Here is a 15,612-nt window from a genome sequence, read left to right on the forward strand (position 1 = left end):
ATGGTTCTGAATGAATATTTTCCCCTTGTTAATGCTTCTAAAATGGATTGAAATAGAAACCCTCTTATCTTCACATTCCTTCAAAAATATGTAGATTGCATTTATTTCACTATGCCTGTTTTCAGTTTATAATGATAGAACATTAGTATATTTTAAGATTCTGAATAATGCTAGTGAATGACTATGATTAGAGATTCAAGACATGGCCACTCATTCTTGAATTGAGGCAGTGTTTTCCCAATTGCATGTAATCCATAAACTATGAAATTAAGCCTAGACTTCCTTGTCCAGCACAACTACTGTTATTTATTTTCTTTACTGTGGAGAATTATTGTTTCTAAAGCACTATCTTTAGAATAATCTTTCACGCATAAGACCTGCAAATCTGTATCCTCAAAAGAGCTCTTTGTTGACTTAGATCCTCTCCTAATAAAGTTAGTGGGAGGTTTGTGATTGGCTTTGGGAAGAGCAGTGTTCTGGTGTTACAGCCTACTTCTGAAATTCCACCCTTCACACACCATTGAGGTTAAGTAGCTGCCTCTTCTGAATGCATTAGCTCTACTCCATTCTTTGCCAGCATCATCAGCTTTTCACTTTGCATTTGCCAATTTTGGGCTTTCTAGCAGATCAAAGGTTGGAAATTAATTGTTTCAACTTCCTGTTTCACAGGTTTTCTGTCACTGTGGGGTGTATGTCGCTAAGGTTTCCCTATTAGAACTAATATCCTGCATTCATGTTAGGGAATGACATTCATTCCAAACTTTTGCCTGATTTGAGCTTCTTTTTTCTTTCTTTAGTTCTTTGATATTTTTTTGTGTCTGTGTTTGGGGCTTTTTTTTTTTTGTTTCAAATAAACTCCGAGACAGTATTTCTGCAAATCTTTCCCCTAACTGTACTAATATGTGGCCACAATGAGAATCAGACACATTTAAGCACCTATATAAAAATCACAATGTGTTTCACAATTACTGCTCCATGGAAATGCTTTCCTCTCTGAAACAACAGAAAGATTTTGCTGGATGTGGAGAGCATAGCAGAAAGTAAATTTCATCGTGTCTCTTTGCAGCATATTTGCAAGAAGAAAGGTTTTGGATTAAAAGCAAACCAGAGATGATTGCTATGTTGGAAGGCATCTTGCTTTATTCTTTTGTATGAATGTTACAGAAAACCCACAAAACTGATAAAATATTTGCTGATTTCAGAAAAGAAAAAAAAAATATTTAATGCTGAAGTAGGTACTTTCAACACTGAAGAGAAATGGAGTTATATCCCAGGTTCAAGCTGAATCTCGTGTTTAAACTCTGAAGTGCAGTAATTAAAACTTTGCCTGTAACAAGCAACTCACTTGAGGTTAACACAGTGAATGCATGTATGGAGGGAAGCACTGTTTTGGGTTTACCTTTCTTTACACAATTTATACAACTGACCTACAAAAAGCTAGCTGTCCAGTTCCCAATTAAAAACACACTTTGAAAAACTTTAGGAGACCTGTGGGGCCTTTTTTACAGAAGTTTCTGGTCCCATCCCCCCATGAACAAATTAAAAACTATTACCTGGTTCCCTGTTGGTTCCCCAGGCTGTCACTGTGTTTTCATTAATACATCATTAGGGTAATGACATTGTGCTCATGTTTTTCTCCAAACACCGGAGAAGCCATCAGGAGCAACAAAGTTGCTCCATCAGGAGCCACTGCAAAATAAGCTATATAGAAAACTTTTAAGAATAGTTTATAAAACCACCGACCTCATTCTTGACATGTTTGTTTATAATTATTTTATATCGTCCCTTGTTCTGCACATCTTTGCTTTGTTTTGCATGCAACAAATGCATAAACATTGAATCAGATAACATCCTACGAGACTGTACTCACTTAGAAATTAGCTAAGCCCCTGTAACAACCTGAAGGCTTTACCCATCCAGAAGTCACTCAGAGTAATTAACTTAGTACTGCATATTAAAATGCAACAATTAAAATTGCATTTTCTTGTTTTTCAGACAATCAACTGTTACCTAATAGATAACAATGGATTTATTTTAGTGTCTGAAGACTATACACAAGTAAGTGAAATATTTTATTTAGTCTTCTCCTGTCACACATTCATATAAAATGTCTTGGGGTTTGTTTGGTTTGGTTTTTTTAATAGGCCACTATCTTAAAATGTTAAGGAAAGTAGTGTAAAATAAAAGCAGTTCCTTCCACAAGAACATAAGTTGTTTCTTACAGGAGCTCAATTTCTGTCTCCCATTGGAGACATAAATGTACTCTTACAGGGCCTTTTTTTTTCTTTTCTTTTTCCTGCAGAATTTTCTGTCTTCCATATAACATTTTTACCCCAAGAATAAAAGATTCTCAGATTCTTAACATTTCCAGCTGCTATCAGTATGGCCAAGAGCCAGCAGCCTTTAGTCTTAGTTTTTACGCAATGCTTTTTGGCCTTACTTTTCCAAAAAGTGCACAGTACTCAGTGCAGACCATGAAGAACTTTGCAGTTACCCCACCTTTGCAAGCTCTGGTGTTTAAACAATGAAGTATTATAAGGAATTTGTTTTCTGAAGTGGATTACAGTCGTCAAAGGGTTAAAACTGTGAACTCAGCCTCACAACAGAGAGGACAAGAATCACGACTGATGAGAAGATCATTCAAAACATTATTTTGCTTTGTCTTTATGGAAAATTATTGAAAGATGAATGCATTATCATTCAAACCATCATCATTCTCATTAATTTTTGCCTGAAAAGTGCTGGGATGGTGCCCTAAATATGCCAGAATAGTCTGAAGTTTAATGTCTTTTATGTGTCGGATTTGCAAATAGGAATATCCACACTTCTACTTAGCCCTCAGTGAATTATATTCTTTATAACTAGATTTGATACTGAGAAACAGCCATTGGAAAGAGCCCTGGGTGCCTTGGAGCAGTAAGTGGAGCAGAGATAAAAAACTTGAAGTGAATGGCATTTAAGAAGCCAAACTGGGCATTTTGCTTGTAAATTAATTTTAAATTAATAGCTTGAGTTATTGCAGCTTTTAATCTGATACCTTCTGAAAGAAAGCAGTGAAGATATTTTTCACCTTTGCATTGTGCCAAAGTAATTGCATGTTTACTCATGATCATTCCTTCCCTTGCCCCATTTTGCCTGATACTTTGAAAAGTCTATTAGCACATTATAAACAAGGGAAATGCAATTTTTCTGAAATTATTATCCTTCCAATCTGCAATAGAGAATTAACTGGTCATACTGTACACTGTGTTACACAATAGCCATTCTTCATGATATGTCATCTTGTGTATAAAAATGAGCACTGAAATTGATTCTTTTGCTTTACTTTGTGAAATTTATTGTTTCCAGCCCTTTAGAATGTCTGTCATGTTCTGGATATAATTCTAGACTGTATCCCCAAAACAATATGAACTAAAAATGTGACAATACTCAAATATTAACTCCATTATGTTAGAAGCAGCTGCTCTGTTTTGTTGGGGTTTTTTTACCCTCTCATCTCTATCCATCAAATCTGTATTTCACTTAGTTGAGCAATGACCTAACATTGTAGAATAATCTTAAATATTTAAAATATTTTTGTCTCACATTTTCCTCTGTTACTGCATTATTACTCACAGGTACTTGTAACTTGTGTAATCACACTGGTCTGCTAGTTGATAGTTGGCTACAACAATAAATATCACTAGGAAGATATTTTTCCTTTGGTAGGTTATCTGATACTATCAATTACAGATTCTCATGAAGAAAGTAGTGTGGGCAAATGAAGGGATCAAAACTACACTAGAAATGTGTTAGGACCTGGATTATTTAGTTATGACAGATGTAAGTCTACAATGGATAGTAAAGTTGTCTCTGTTCATGTAACACAGTAGGAAAATTATTATAATTGCAATAGTATATATTTCTATTTGCATGTGTGTTATGTATGTATTGACTTTCTTGTGCTTAGAGAATGCCTAGGGAGATGAGATGATGCTCAGTTGCTCATGTGTCTGGGGTCCCTTCAGCACTGTGTTTCTATGGGCTTTCCAAAAATGATCTGGAAGTGTAATTCTTACCTAAACTGCAACTAAATCTGAATGTATTAAAAGTGCTGATAATCTGGGTATTACTGCTGTGGGGGAGAATTAGCATTTGCCAACAGAGCTTTTATGGAGAAAACTGTCACTGCAATGTCTTTATAAGACTGAAGCAGAACTTGATACATCAGGTTTATTACTATCTAAGGTTATACTAGTTCATTTATGGTTTGGGCTTTTTGACATTGACTACTTCTCCAATAGTTAGAATAATCTTTCTTCACCAGTCAGCTTGGGCTATTAAAGCTGGTATTTTTAGCCATAAAAGCTACAAATGTTCCTCTAGTTTCTAGGAGACTTTAGACACCCGCACGCTTTGGAAAAGGTTCCAAGTTTCCCCTGAGTTATTAAAAAAAAAGGCAATACTTGCTTTTTAGGTGGAGGAATGCCTTTTTTTTTGGCTAGGGCTATAACTTCTCTGCCTTCCAAACTCCCAGGTGCATACTTGAGGTCAGCTAAGTTCCTTGTAATGGAATTGGGGTTTAGTTCATACAAAACCTATGGAATTTATGCAATTTGAGAGTGTAATGCCCTTTCCCCTCCCCCCGTAAATTGTGGGATTTCCCCCTTTAAACAATGCAGAGAACATGCCCTATCCTCCTGGGACTTGAGGCTCTAAAATAATAATAAAAAAAAAAAGTCTTCCCAAACTAGAAGAATGCTGCACGTGCAGGATTTTCCACAGCCGTAGGAACGGCTGCAGATGATGGAATCACTTCCGCAGTACATACCCAATTCATAACTTGAATGTTTGTTTTCTCAAGAGAGATTTATTTTCATTAGTCCACATCTACCGAACAAGGACAAAATGAGTAATTCATCAGCCTGAGTGGTTTTAAGTATGAAATTATTCTGAATGGAGTTAAAATTTATAGGATTGATGAAATGTACCGTTCCAGCTCCTTAAACAGGTCATGCAGGAATTATAAAAAATGCTTTTTAATGAGTGCTTATGAAATCCTCTCTCAACCTGTTTATATCTTTTTTGAGTAACCTTTTAATCACAAGGCTTTGTGATCAGATTAGTGTGTTTTCTTTACAAGCTTTAGGTTTGGACGGGTTTTATTTCTGATATTAGATGTTATATAATGTACCTCAATATATTGTTTAAGCTCTCACATCTGTTTGGGGGTAATAATGTAATCCCTACTTGCGATGACTGTGAAGCCCTCTTCAATTTTTGTGTACACTGGTCCTGAAAACCTGCCTATGTAACTGTTCAAGCCACTCTTGTCAGGTCCTAAGTGATGCCAGTTTAAATTGTGTCTAGTGTTGGTTTATATGTATCTACACTTCTGGTAATTTCTTGCATTTTCCCCTTACAGACTGGTTACTTTTTTGGGGAGGTTGAAGGGGCTGTGATGAACAAGTTACTAGCAATGGGCTCCTTTAAGAGGTAAGAATTAACTTTGCAACAACAAAATGCAATAAACCAAACCCAAAGTCATTCACAAGAAGGACAAGACTGGCAGTATGGCTGGATTCTCATTTATACCTCTTTTCCACGTGAGCTGAGTGCAATGATGCCATGCACATTGAATGTTCAGAGTATTGGAGGTAGGCTACAGTAAGTTTCTTGTTAGAAGAAAAGTTTATTTGACTACGATGCTAAGCTGTGTGCCTCTCCTGTTCCCGCTGGGTTCAAGTGGAAAAGGGATTGGCCCATATCTGCTGCACAGTTTTAAATGGCTTTAAAGCAAATCATTGATGCAACATTAAACATTCTGACCTGTAAAAAAAAATGGAGATTCTTCAAAGTAGGAGATTTCTCAAAATGCCCTACTGTTTAAGGGAAAGAGTGTTCTGCCAGTGATTCATTTTCGTTCGCATACTAGCTCACCTTTGAACACTGTTGTGACTACTGATCTGGTCTTGCTATCATGATGACAATAATAAAACCTAATAGTGATTTTATGTGTTATCCTTTGAAATAGGTTATGCACCCTGGGAAAGAAAGAACTTTTCCCTTTAACCTGTAATTCAACACTGGAGGCTTCATGGCTTTCATATGGTCTAGGGACTGTTCCTTACACTTTTGTGTTCTTACAGTGTGAGAGAACTGCTGACCATATATCACATTTCTCCCTTTTATTTTCCTGTGCATTTCTAGTATAAGACTTATCAGTCATCCCATGAACCACTGAATTTAGCTATTGCATGTGAGGGTGTATACAGAGGCTTTCCAAGCAGATGATTTCTTTGCTTCCTTGGTAAGCCAGTTCTATTAAAGGCAGAAAGCTTTCTGCACTACTTCTGCACATTACAGCTAAATACCATTCCCAGTCAGTGACTCACTGAATCACCCCAAATCCTAGTTTTCTGAGGGTAACAATGTTTTTATGTTTTGCACTACACTCTTGGCACATGCTGTAAAAGGAAGGGAAGTAATACATAGTTATAGGCTAGATTCTGTGATGAAAAGATCTTTTTGAACAGGAGATGAAGCATCTTATTTAATTCAGATAATAAACATACAACCAAACTCAAGGAATAATGCCTTAATTTGTCCTAATATATTCTTTCCTGTCTATCAAAGCATTTCAGATTATCTGCTGTACAATCTATGGTAGTAGTCACCAGCATGGAGAAAACAAAGCCTGCATGGCCCAAATATTTAATCTAAACTGTGCCAATTTGGCATGGATCATGGGATTATGATTCTACTGGCCTTGAGCTCTGAAGGAGTTACAGATAATGAAGGCACTGGCTCTGTGCAGCTGAGATACATGCTAAAGAAAATGTAAACATGAACCAATTATTTAAACACAATAAACTAGCCATTGCAAATCAATGAAAACTGGGAGAGAATCAAAGTGCTGTAATTTCACTAAATAAGCCACCTGCTTTTCCTGCTGTAGACCAAATAGCTCTGAGCAGCAACAAAAATAATATAAAGCTGTCTTTCATCTGTGCTAGATGAGGCCTTTAAAATAAATTGTTCCAACAATATGAAGAAATGGTTCTCATGAAAAATAATCAGAGACATTAATCATTTTTTAAAGATGACTAATTTTGGGGGGTGGATTTTTGTTTTGTTTTGTGGTTGTTTTTTTTCCCAAGGTTATTTTATATGGACTAAGAAGTAAAGAAAAATGCACTAAATAATGCAGTAACAAAAGCTATTACTAGCAGTACTGTTTCCCTCAGAGTACAACAATATAGTTATTGCATTAATTATACTTGTCATTGCTGCTCTTACCATGGAGAAAAACTCAGAGTATAAAGCCTTTTATTCAGATCCTTTCTTGCCATTTACTTCTTGTATGTTGTTTACCACCCAGCCAGGTGACTTACATAGCTTTGCCATGTTGGATCTGGTCTGGCTCCTTTCTCATTTAGTTCAGAAGCAGAAGGTTCTGCAGTGCCTGATCTTCACTGCAGAAGAGTTTACAACCATCCCCAGCACATCCTTTTGCACCAGTCATCTGAGTGGCAGTGCATGTATGTGCTACCACCTCACTGATTCATGCCAGCTTTCAGGTTCTCCATCCACAAAAGGAATGAACTAACCCTTTATGCGTTCTCTCAACTAGCACTAATTTGGAGGGATATAGAAGGGGTTTTTTTAAGGATTGAGCTGGAAGTGTTAAACAAAAGGGGGTTGTTTGCTGTTGACTATATTTCTTTTCAACCTGAAGCAGCATGAAATTCAATTTTTGTGTTTGCTGTTTATTTTTTAAAGTGAACTTAAATACCTCCTTCCCTCCTCATTTTCTTTAAACTCAGTACTTCTTTTGAATAATGTGTACAAATAGACGTATGTATATTTTCTTAGTTTATAGGGTTTATATTTAGGGAGAAAAATTATATCAGTGCCTCCAAAGCAACGTGACATGTTCTATGATTTCATTTAGCAAAATTATGTTTATCTTATACCTGAATATGGCAGACAGTGAAATACTTCAAATATAATTTAAATTTATTATTAAATTGATTAGGATGTGCTTGTGGAAAAGTATCTGCTTCACATAACTTAGAAAAAAAAAAGTCTCTTTATAGTTTCCTCAGCATTTTGTCTACATAAAAACAGTGAAAAAAACAGATTCAACTGCTCAGAATGTGAAAATTAAAAAAAAAAAAAAAAACACCCCACATTAATATCAGAAAAAAAGTTTAGGGCTGTTGGAGCAAGAAGATCTTAAAGATATAAACTTAATGAATCTGTAAGAGAAAATTAGTTATTCCTTGACTGCAAAACATTTTCATCTTCTCCAGTAGGAGGAAAACTAAGCACTCTAAGACAAATATGGAAGCAGCATCATTTCCTCTTAATGATTCTGTTTCCAGCAGGCATCCTCTTGGCCTCTGAAGAAAAATCTATGCTTTGGTATTTAATCATGTTATCAGGATATATGACTGAAATGGCACAACCCTGCATTCCAGCTCCCCCAGATGTTAAGGCTCCCTCTAATAAGTTCTTGTTGCTCTGAGAGCTTCTCTTGTTTCTGAGGTTTTTTTGCTCCTTTGCTTTATCTTTACTCATATGTGTCTTAGTCAAGAATGCATGTGTCTGAATGTAGATGTAAAGTTTGGAGAAGATCAGTAATAGACTGAAGGAACAATTCAAACTTGTGTTAGTGGGTTTGGTATTGGAGAAATGTATCTGTAATACAGCAGTTCTGCAATGTAGTAGTCCCTGTATTTAGTGATGATTTATTTAGTAAAAGTAAGCTCAAAATATCTCCCATACTTATGACATTAATTCCGTAAGGAAAAAAATAGGTCAATGAATAGTTTGGATTATTTTTTTTTTTCATATGGGTGGCCAGAAGTCATTTAAGGTTAGAAAATAAGCAGCCTATTTTCAGAATGGTTTTCTGTATTAGGTGACATGTGCAGAGCATATATGAAGCCTGCACACTAATCTTCACCTTCTAAGTGAATAGCATGTAATTGTGCTATCCCAAAGACTGACATTCATTTTTCATCTATGTAATAGCTGTCAGAAAGGCAATAGCATAGCAGACTGTCTAGTACAGGTTTACAATTGCATACAAAAGAACCAAATAACATCTGTTACTTCTCTCTTCTCATTACCAATAAGAATAGCCCTCTCTATTAGAGTTTATGCCTCTCTAAATATTACCACTAATTTCCAGTGTATAACACAGTGCAGTAGTATATAGTACGTATATGGGAAATCACATACCCACTTAGGAAGAAACATAGCCATGTGTGCTGTGTAAATGAGGTGTCATTCTCTATGCTGCAAATGCAAGTCAAGTTGTAGTTTTTATACATACTAAGCTGTGGAGCACCTTGGTAATTGAGAATACCTGAACAGGCAAGGATATGTGATGACAAGTTTGTTTTTGTTAAAACTCTGTAATTTATTTATATGCTTTTAATTGGTTTTCTTGGTGGTGAGAAGTTTTGCTCTGACAGATTTGGGACACTAATAACCTGTCTGTCAGTGCCACTGGGAGAGACAGAGCAGAAACAGTACAAGATTTCTTACAGTGTCTTGCTACCTCCTCATGAGGATCCTCCCTAGACTTCAGAAACTGGTTTTCTCTTTATAGTGTTTATCACTGTCCCTCCTTCACCTCCTTGTGAGAATGCCAGACAGGCTGTGTCTCTTGTGTCCAAGTTAATGAGCATTTTTCCACCACAAGTGAGTTGTAGTCACCATTAGTTTTTAAACAAGCTACTGAGTAACACATAGTGTCCATAATTAGGACTTTCTGTACTATTGGTTTACATTAATTGGTTCTTTGGAGCATTTCTTCCTTCTTTTTGTGTGTGTGTGTGTGGACTTGACATTTGCTTCCATGGTAAAATGCTTATAACTCCCACTCATCATATGAAACCCTCTAAATCTTGAACTGGTAACCAAACATTTTATGCATTGAAGATCTTTCAGCTGTTATAATTGTCTGTGGTGCTATTTTGCAATACCAAGTAAAAATCCACAGGTATGCTGAAAATCCACCTGAAAGCATAGAGTACATATGCTAATATGGCCTGTGCTGTCTTACATGCTTAATTTTCTTGAAACATCTTAGTGTCAGCTGTAAATATATTGCACATTACAAGACTGGAATTTACTATATCATGAAACTGACGATAAAAAGGTTTTCACTAAAATGCATTTGGCCCCAAATGTTGTGTAAATGGAGGTTCACATTTAGGTTTGGGTAAATTTGTTTTCCATTAGATAAAGATGGCTGTATGTAGTCTGCTTGTCCTATGACTGACGTTGAAACCAATCGCTCTGTAGACTTCAGTGACCAGGTGTGGAAATACCGATGGTTAAAAACAGCAGTGATGTCAGAATGTCTCAAGCATGTTATCTGCAGCAAAAGCAAAGCTCTCCTGTGAGCTGCTGCGATGGATGTGGGCATGTAGATGGACTTTAAAATTAGACCATGGCAAGCAAGAATGTCTGTTGACTAACTAGTCATTTGAACAGGATATAGTTAGCTGCAAGCAGTTATTTAAACTGAAAGAGAAGCTCTTCAGAAAGGATAGTCTAGAAGCCTTTCTTTCTGCAACACTGAGTTGTCTGTCTGAATGAGAAGATTATTTTCTAAAATCTTAGAAAGACTTTAGTAATAAAACAACACCAGAAATGGCACCCGAATACAGAAGTACTATAATGTCTTAGGTCACCGTTTCGCTTGCAAATATTACAGTAGCTTTTATAAGGAATAGGGCTGTTAGGCTTTTATCTTCCTATTGAATTTACAGGAATCAAAGCAAAACTGGATTTGAATTTGGAACCCATTTATACTGAGTTTTGGTACCATTCATAGAGACAGAGAATTCAGAATTGATTCAGTATGTTGTACTGCTCAGATATCAGCATCTGTGGGCTTCATCCACTAATCTCTACTGTTTTCAGTGCGGAAAAAGCAGGTCTTCTAAAATAATTTCATGACAAAAAGAATGCTTTTGCTGGTATATTTTATGCATCCTGTGTTATAGTGGTTTGAATTATTAAAAACTTTCAGATGGATGTTGAATCTGCCCACTTTGAAAGTTACTAAGAGGAGATTATATTGTTCAAAACCCAAAACTTATTCCAGGCTCTTAAGAAATCTGTCTGCCATGATCCTTTATAAGGTTTTATTCCTTTGTTTTCTTTATTTTGATTTTTTAACCTGGATACAGTATCTGTTTTCTAGTTTGTTCCTGAACCAGAATCTTCAAATGGAAATACCTTTAAATATACTTCCTAAAATTAAACTAATTATTTGGTTAACACTTGTTACCAGAATAATGAAGTCCACAGATTGACCAAGCAGTTCTGGTGTATGCAGTTGAAAGATGCAGAATCGATTGCACTTTCAACCACCAAACAAATGGTCACCAAACTTATTATATTGAAAACACTATTTCAAAGAATAAAGAGAATTGAATGCTACTTGTAAAATTAGATATTAAATGAAACAAGATGGGACGATTTCATCCATATAGAATTCCTTGATTACTCTGCAGAGAGCATAATAACATCTGTAAACTGCCCTTACCTGTGGGCTTGTCCTTTGCAACCTTCACTAGGAGGTCTAAGTGGGCATGCAACACAGTTCTTGGATCTATAGGAATAAAATAGCCAAGCCAACCAAGACTGGATAGATTGAGCTGTACAGATTACCCTACAGGGGCTTGATTCTGACCATGGTTAAAGTGGGGGAAAAAAATCAAGGAAAAAAAAAGGCTAGGGAAAGTGGTGTATTACTGCATGCCACACTGGCAGCACAGCTTACACCATGCACTGCTCTGTTTGTCTTGGCAGATCTGTGTGCGCGGATCTGGCTGTGGGCGTGATTCTGCCAAATATGGTCAGTGTTCAACTTACACCCATGTTTAGGTCTCTAGTTATGCGTTTGTCTACCATGTGCCTCTCTCTGCCAGTCCACAAAACAATGGCTTCCTAGCCATTTTTAACTCTGGATATAAGTTAAATTTAAGAATGTAAGCAGTATGACCATGTACTAAATGTTTAGTTGAAGCTGCAAGATTCAATCTATTAGATATTTTGCCTGTAAGCCAAAAAGAAAATATGGGCATAATAAAGAAGCTTTTAGTGATGGTTGCTGTCACAAAATGAGATCAGAAAAATTATATACAGTTTCTACCACAATGGATTACATCATTTTATTGGTACAGGTTGCAACGTTTCATGGCATGCAGTGCAGAATGCCTTATGGTGATGCTGAATGCATTTCATGACCTGTTTTTGGCAACTTCTGGGACGCCCTGTTCATAGATGAATTTGTGTGCTCTCCTTTCCTCTTCACTTAGAAGCAAGGCACACATTGCAAAACATTGAAGTCCCATCTCATACATCTATAAACCATCGATGTTCAATTGTGTTCCTTTGTCCCTCTGATGATGCAAAACTCAAATGGATATATTAAAATAATACTAGCAACTTTTACATATATTTACACTTGTTGCAACTTATCAGATATGGATGCTTTACATCTGCTATAGATGTTAAATGCTTTTTATGTGGATGGATATTACTAATGAATTGTTCTATGGACAGACAGATTTAGAGAAATAATCACAATTCCATGTACTATCTCTGAGTTCTGGATTTTACATTTAGATCTCTGATGTGTATCAGTGATGAGTAGAAATCACAAGCAGAAAGAAATTTTCCTGTTTACTATGCATCTGAGGAGGCTTCCAGTATACGCTGATTACAGTGGGTATCTGACATGGAATATTTTGCCCTCATGAAAATAAGCAAAATAAACCCATTCTGCTTCAATCATCTGTACTGTGAATACACTGAAATTCCACCTCCCTCCTTTGAAGCAACACCATGTTTTTACAAATTAGTTGTGCACTGAGATGCTGGAACTGTAGAAGTGTCTTTCTGCTTTTACTGGCATTCAAGAGTGGTCTGTTGTGAGAAGCCCCTCAAATGCATAGATTCTTTCACTTTCTGGGGCTAAATGTGCTGATCTTAGTCCAGAACCAATTGTTTAAGCATCACGTTGAATGTGTATTTTCCTCCTCCTCACATTGTTTATATCATCGTTTGTTACACTTTATGTGTATCTTCCCCAGTTTCTCCCAGTTCTGCTTTTGCTTTGTTTTCTTAGTCTGATAAAATCCTTGCAAAGTTTTCACAGTGTTTCTTACCTTTATTCCATTTGTGTAACCTGTATTTCCTTCTTTCCCCTCCTGCTGTTAGAATTTTTTTCCCCTGTCTACTTTGTGGGCAGACATGTGTTCCATATCATTATTTTTATTCCACTGTGTTTTCTTCTTTTAGTCAAGCAGTTTTCTGTTCTTCCCTGTAGAATTACACTTTATGACTACCAGGCCATGTGTAGAACAAACAAAGAAAGTAGCGACAGTGCCCATAGCTTACTGGACGTAAGTATAGTAAATTTTCTGAGCACATTTCCATGCAATCATCAAAGAAAATTATTGCAAATATCTCATGGCCATTGTAGCCCATTATTTTGATTTGGAATGTGTTTATCCCAGTGCATACAAGGAATGGCTTGTTACACACAAATGCAAAGTGCTAAGAATTTTCAAGTTCAAGTACTTACACAATTTTTTTTAATGCTTGGCCACCATGCCTGAGATTTTGACAGAATGTTCTTTGTACCATCTGAATCTTCTCTTTTAGAACTTCATAAATTTGTCAAGAGATTGAGTTTTCTTTGGGTAACTGGAATCATGTCTGCCTTTTCTATAGCTAAAGACACAGGCACAAATAGAAATGCAATTCAAATTAAAAATTGAGGTTTGTTTTGGATTTTTTTACTGTGGAATGATTGGTTCTTGGCAAGGCATACAAGTCAATGACTTCAACATTTTTTTTTGTTTTCCTTAGTATTTAAAGAAGTCCTTTAACATTGATTTTCAATGCCTTTAAACCCTTGTCTTGCCACCTGTTCTGAATACAAACCCTGTCCCTCTAAACAGCCTGATAAGTCAAGCTGAGCCTTGCATGGACAACACTTGTTGCTAATTGTGTAACTAGGTAATGATCTCAAGAGTATTTATATAATAATGCAATTTTTACTGATTACTATATAGTCTATCAGAACTTATATGGCGTTAGGTAAAGTATGTCTTTTGCATATGAAAATGAAATCAGTTTAACCAGTATATGATAGTATTAGCCTAAAAATTTCTTATGTAAAGACAGCAGCAAAACACTGCAGCAATTTTAGCGATCTGGAAAAGTTACCTCCTAGTGTTTTTAAATGTTTGGAGAGATGGTTAGAAAAAATAAACCTACACATAGTTAAGCCATTGAGTAAATATTAAAGTTCTGGCAAGTTCCAAATGTCTCTCTCTAAATCTTCTATGGTTTAATAACTGTCTGTACTTTGAGATGTTTTCATTTACATATACGTGACACTCTTTCGAATACCTGCAAATCTGTTATCTGCTAAAGCCTGAATCTTAAAGAAGTCTATCTGGACATAATAACAAGTGCCAGGCTGTGCAATAAGACTTAAATTGCCAGTGAGATAGAAGAGGATGCTGTGAATCACATGTAAAAAAATAATTATGTAACGTGCTGCTTCTCCTAGCAACAACCTTTCATCCCAAGGCTTGGGGCTTTGGCTTAGTTTGCATAAGCACCCAGCAAGTAGAGCTGAATTATTTCTCTCTTACAAGTGGACTCTAATCCAAGAGATTTTTCACTATTCCAATTTTTGTTCAGGCTGTGTTTACAGAGAAACACCTCTGTAATTGTTGTGGGATAGACAGAGACATAGCAAACATGTTCTTGATATATATATATTTTTGTTTTAAACAATAGGAAAACTCTCCTTTAAACTTTAAGTGAGTTTTTGCCATGTTCAACATGAAAGATGGACAGAGCTTTGGTTATTTTATTATTTTTCTGTTGATTCAGTCACTTCTAGTAACTATGACTATCGAAAAAGTATGAAGTAAACCTTCATTAGAAACAGGTAGGGCTAAACTCCTCAGAAGTTTTTTTTCCCTTTTTTTATGCCAAGATTTGTACATATAGATCAAGTTATTAGGCAGCATCTGGTATAGTTTCTACACTAGCAAAATGTTTGCCCGCAAATGTTTATCCTTCCTTTTGAGAATTATGGTTTTACAGGTACAGGAATAGATACAGGGACAAGACAGGGATGTCTTTATTTTTTTTTTTAAGAGCTCTTGGTTTAAACAGCATAGAAGTGGAGCAGAGGCATCCAAGGCTATATGACTACCAAAGGATGTATCACAACATTCTGCCAAAATCATGGAAAATGGGTACTGGGGCCTGGCCCCCTCTTTCTGGCATAGCTTTTTATAGGCTGTGGGACTAAAAAAACTAAATTAGGGATGGCTTAGATTTATAGACCTGGTAATTTCTTTACCAATAGATGACTGTACCTCTAAAGATATGTGGGTACTTTATTATTTAGCATATTTTCTCTTTTTTTTCCAATTTACTCACTTTTTAGATAACTCTCTATCAGTGCCATTGAATCACCCAACTCAATTCCTTTGGCTCTCAATGATGGTTTAAAACTCCTAAAGTTTTTGCTGCAGTTTTTAAAGGAACAGACTTTGAACTGAAAAGGCTGCA

The 15,612-nt window shown here is 36.1% G+C and overlaps 1 protein-coding gene across 4 annotated transcripts in view; it reads left to right on the plus strand.

The window, feature by feature from the left end:
• CACNA2D3 (calcium voltage-gated channel auxiliary subunit alpha2delta 3) overlaps positions 1-15,612 on the plus strand; it is a 425,193-nt gene that overhangs the window by 386,393 nt on the left and 23,188 nt on the right. For 2 of the 4 annotated variants that reach the window (XM_009910018.2, XM_054162203.1), the window contains 3 exons: positions 1,996-2,058; positions 5,405-5,475; positions 13,340-13,415. In XM_009910018.2, the coding sequence (XP_009908320.1) occupies positions 1,996-2,058; positions 5,405-5,475; positions 13,340-13,415 (210 nt within the window). Of the gene's footprint in view, positions 1-1,995; positions 2,059-5,404; positions 5,476-11,817; positions 11,864-13,339; positions 13,416-15,612 lie in introns of all 4 variants that reach the window. The other 2 variants (XR_008462276.1, XM_054162207.1) reach the window with 2 other exon arrangements.

This window comes from Dryobates pubescens, chromosome 1 (genome assembly GCF_014839835.1).
Source record: "Dryobates pubescens isolate bDryPub1 chromosome 1, bDryPub1.pri, whole genome shotgun sequence".
Classification (NCBI taxonomy): Eukaryota; Metazoa; Chordata; class Aves; order Piciformes; family Picidae; genus Dryobates; species Dryobates pubescens.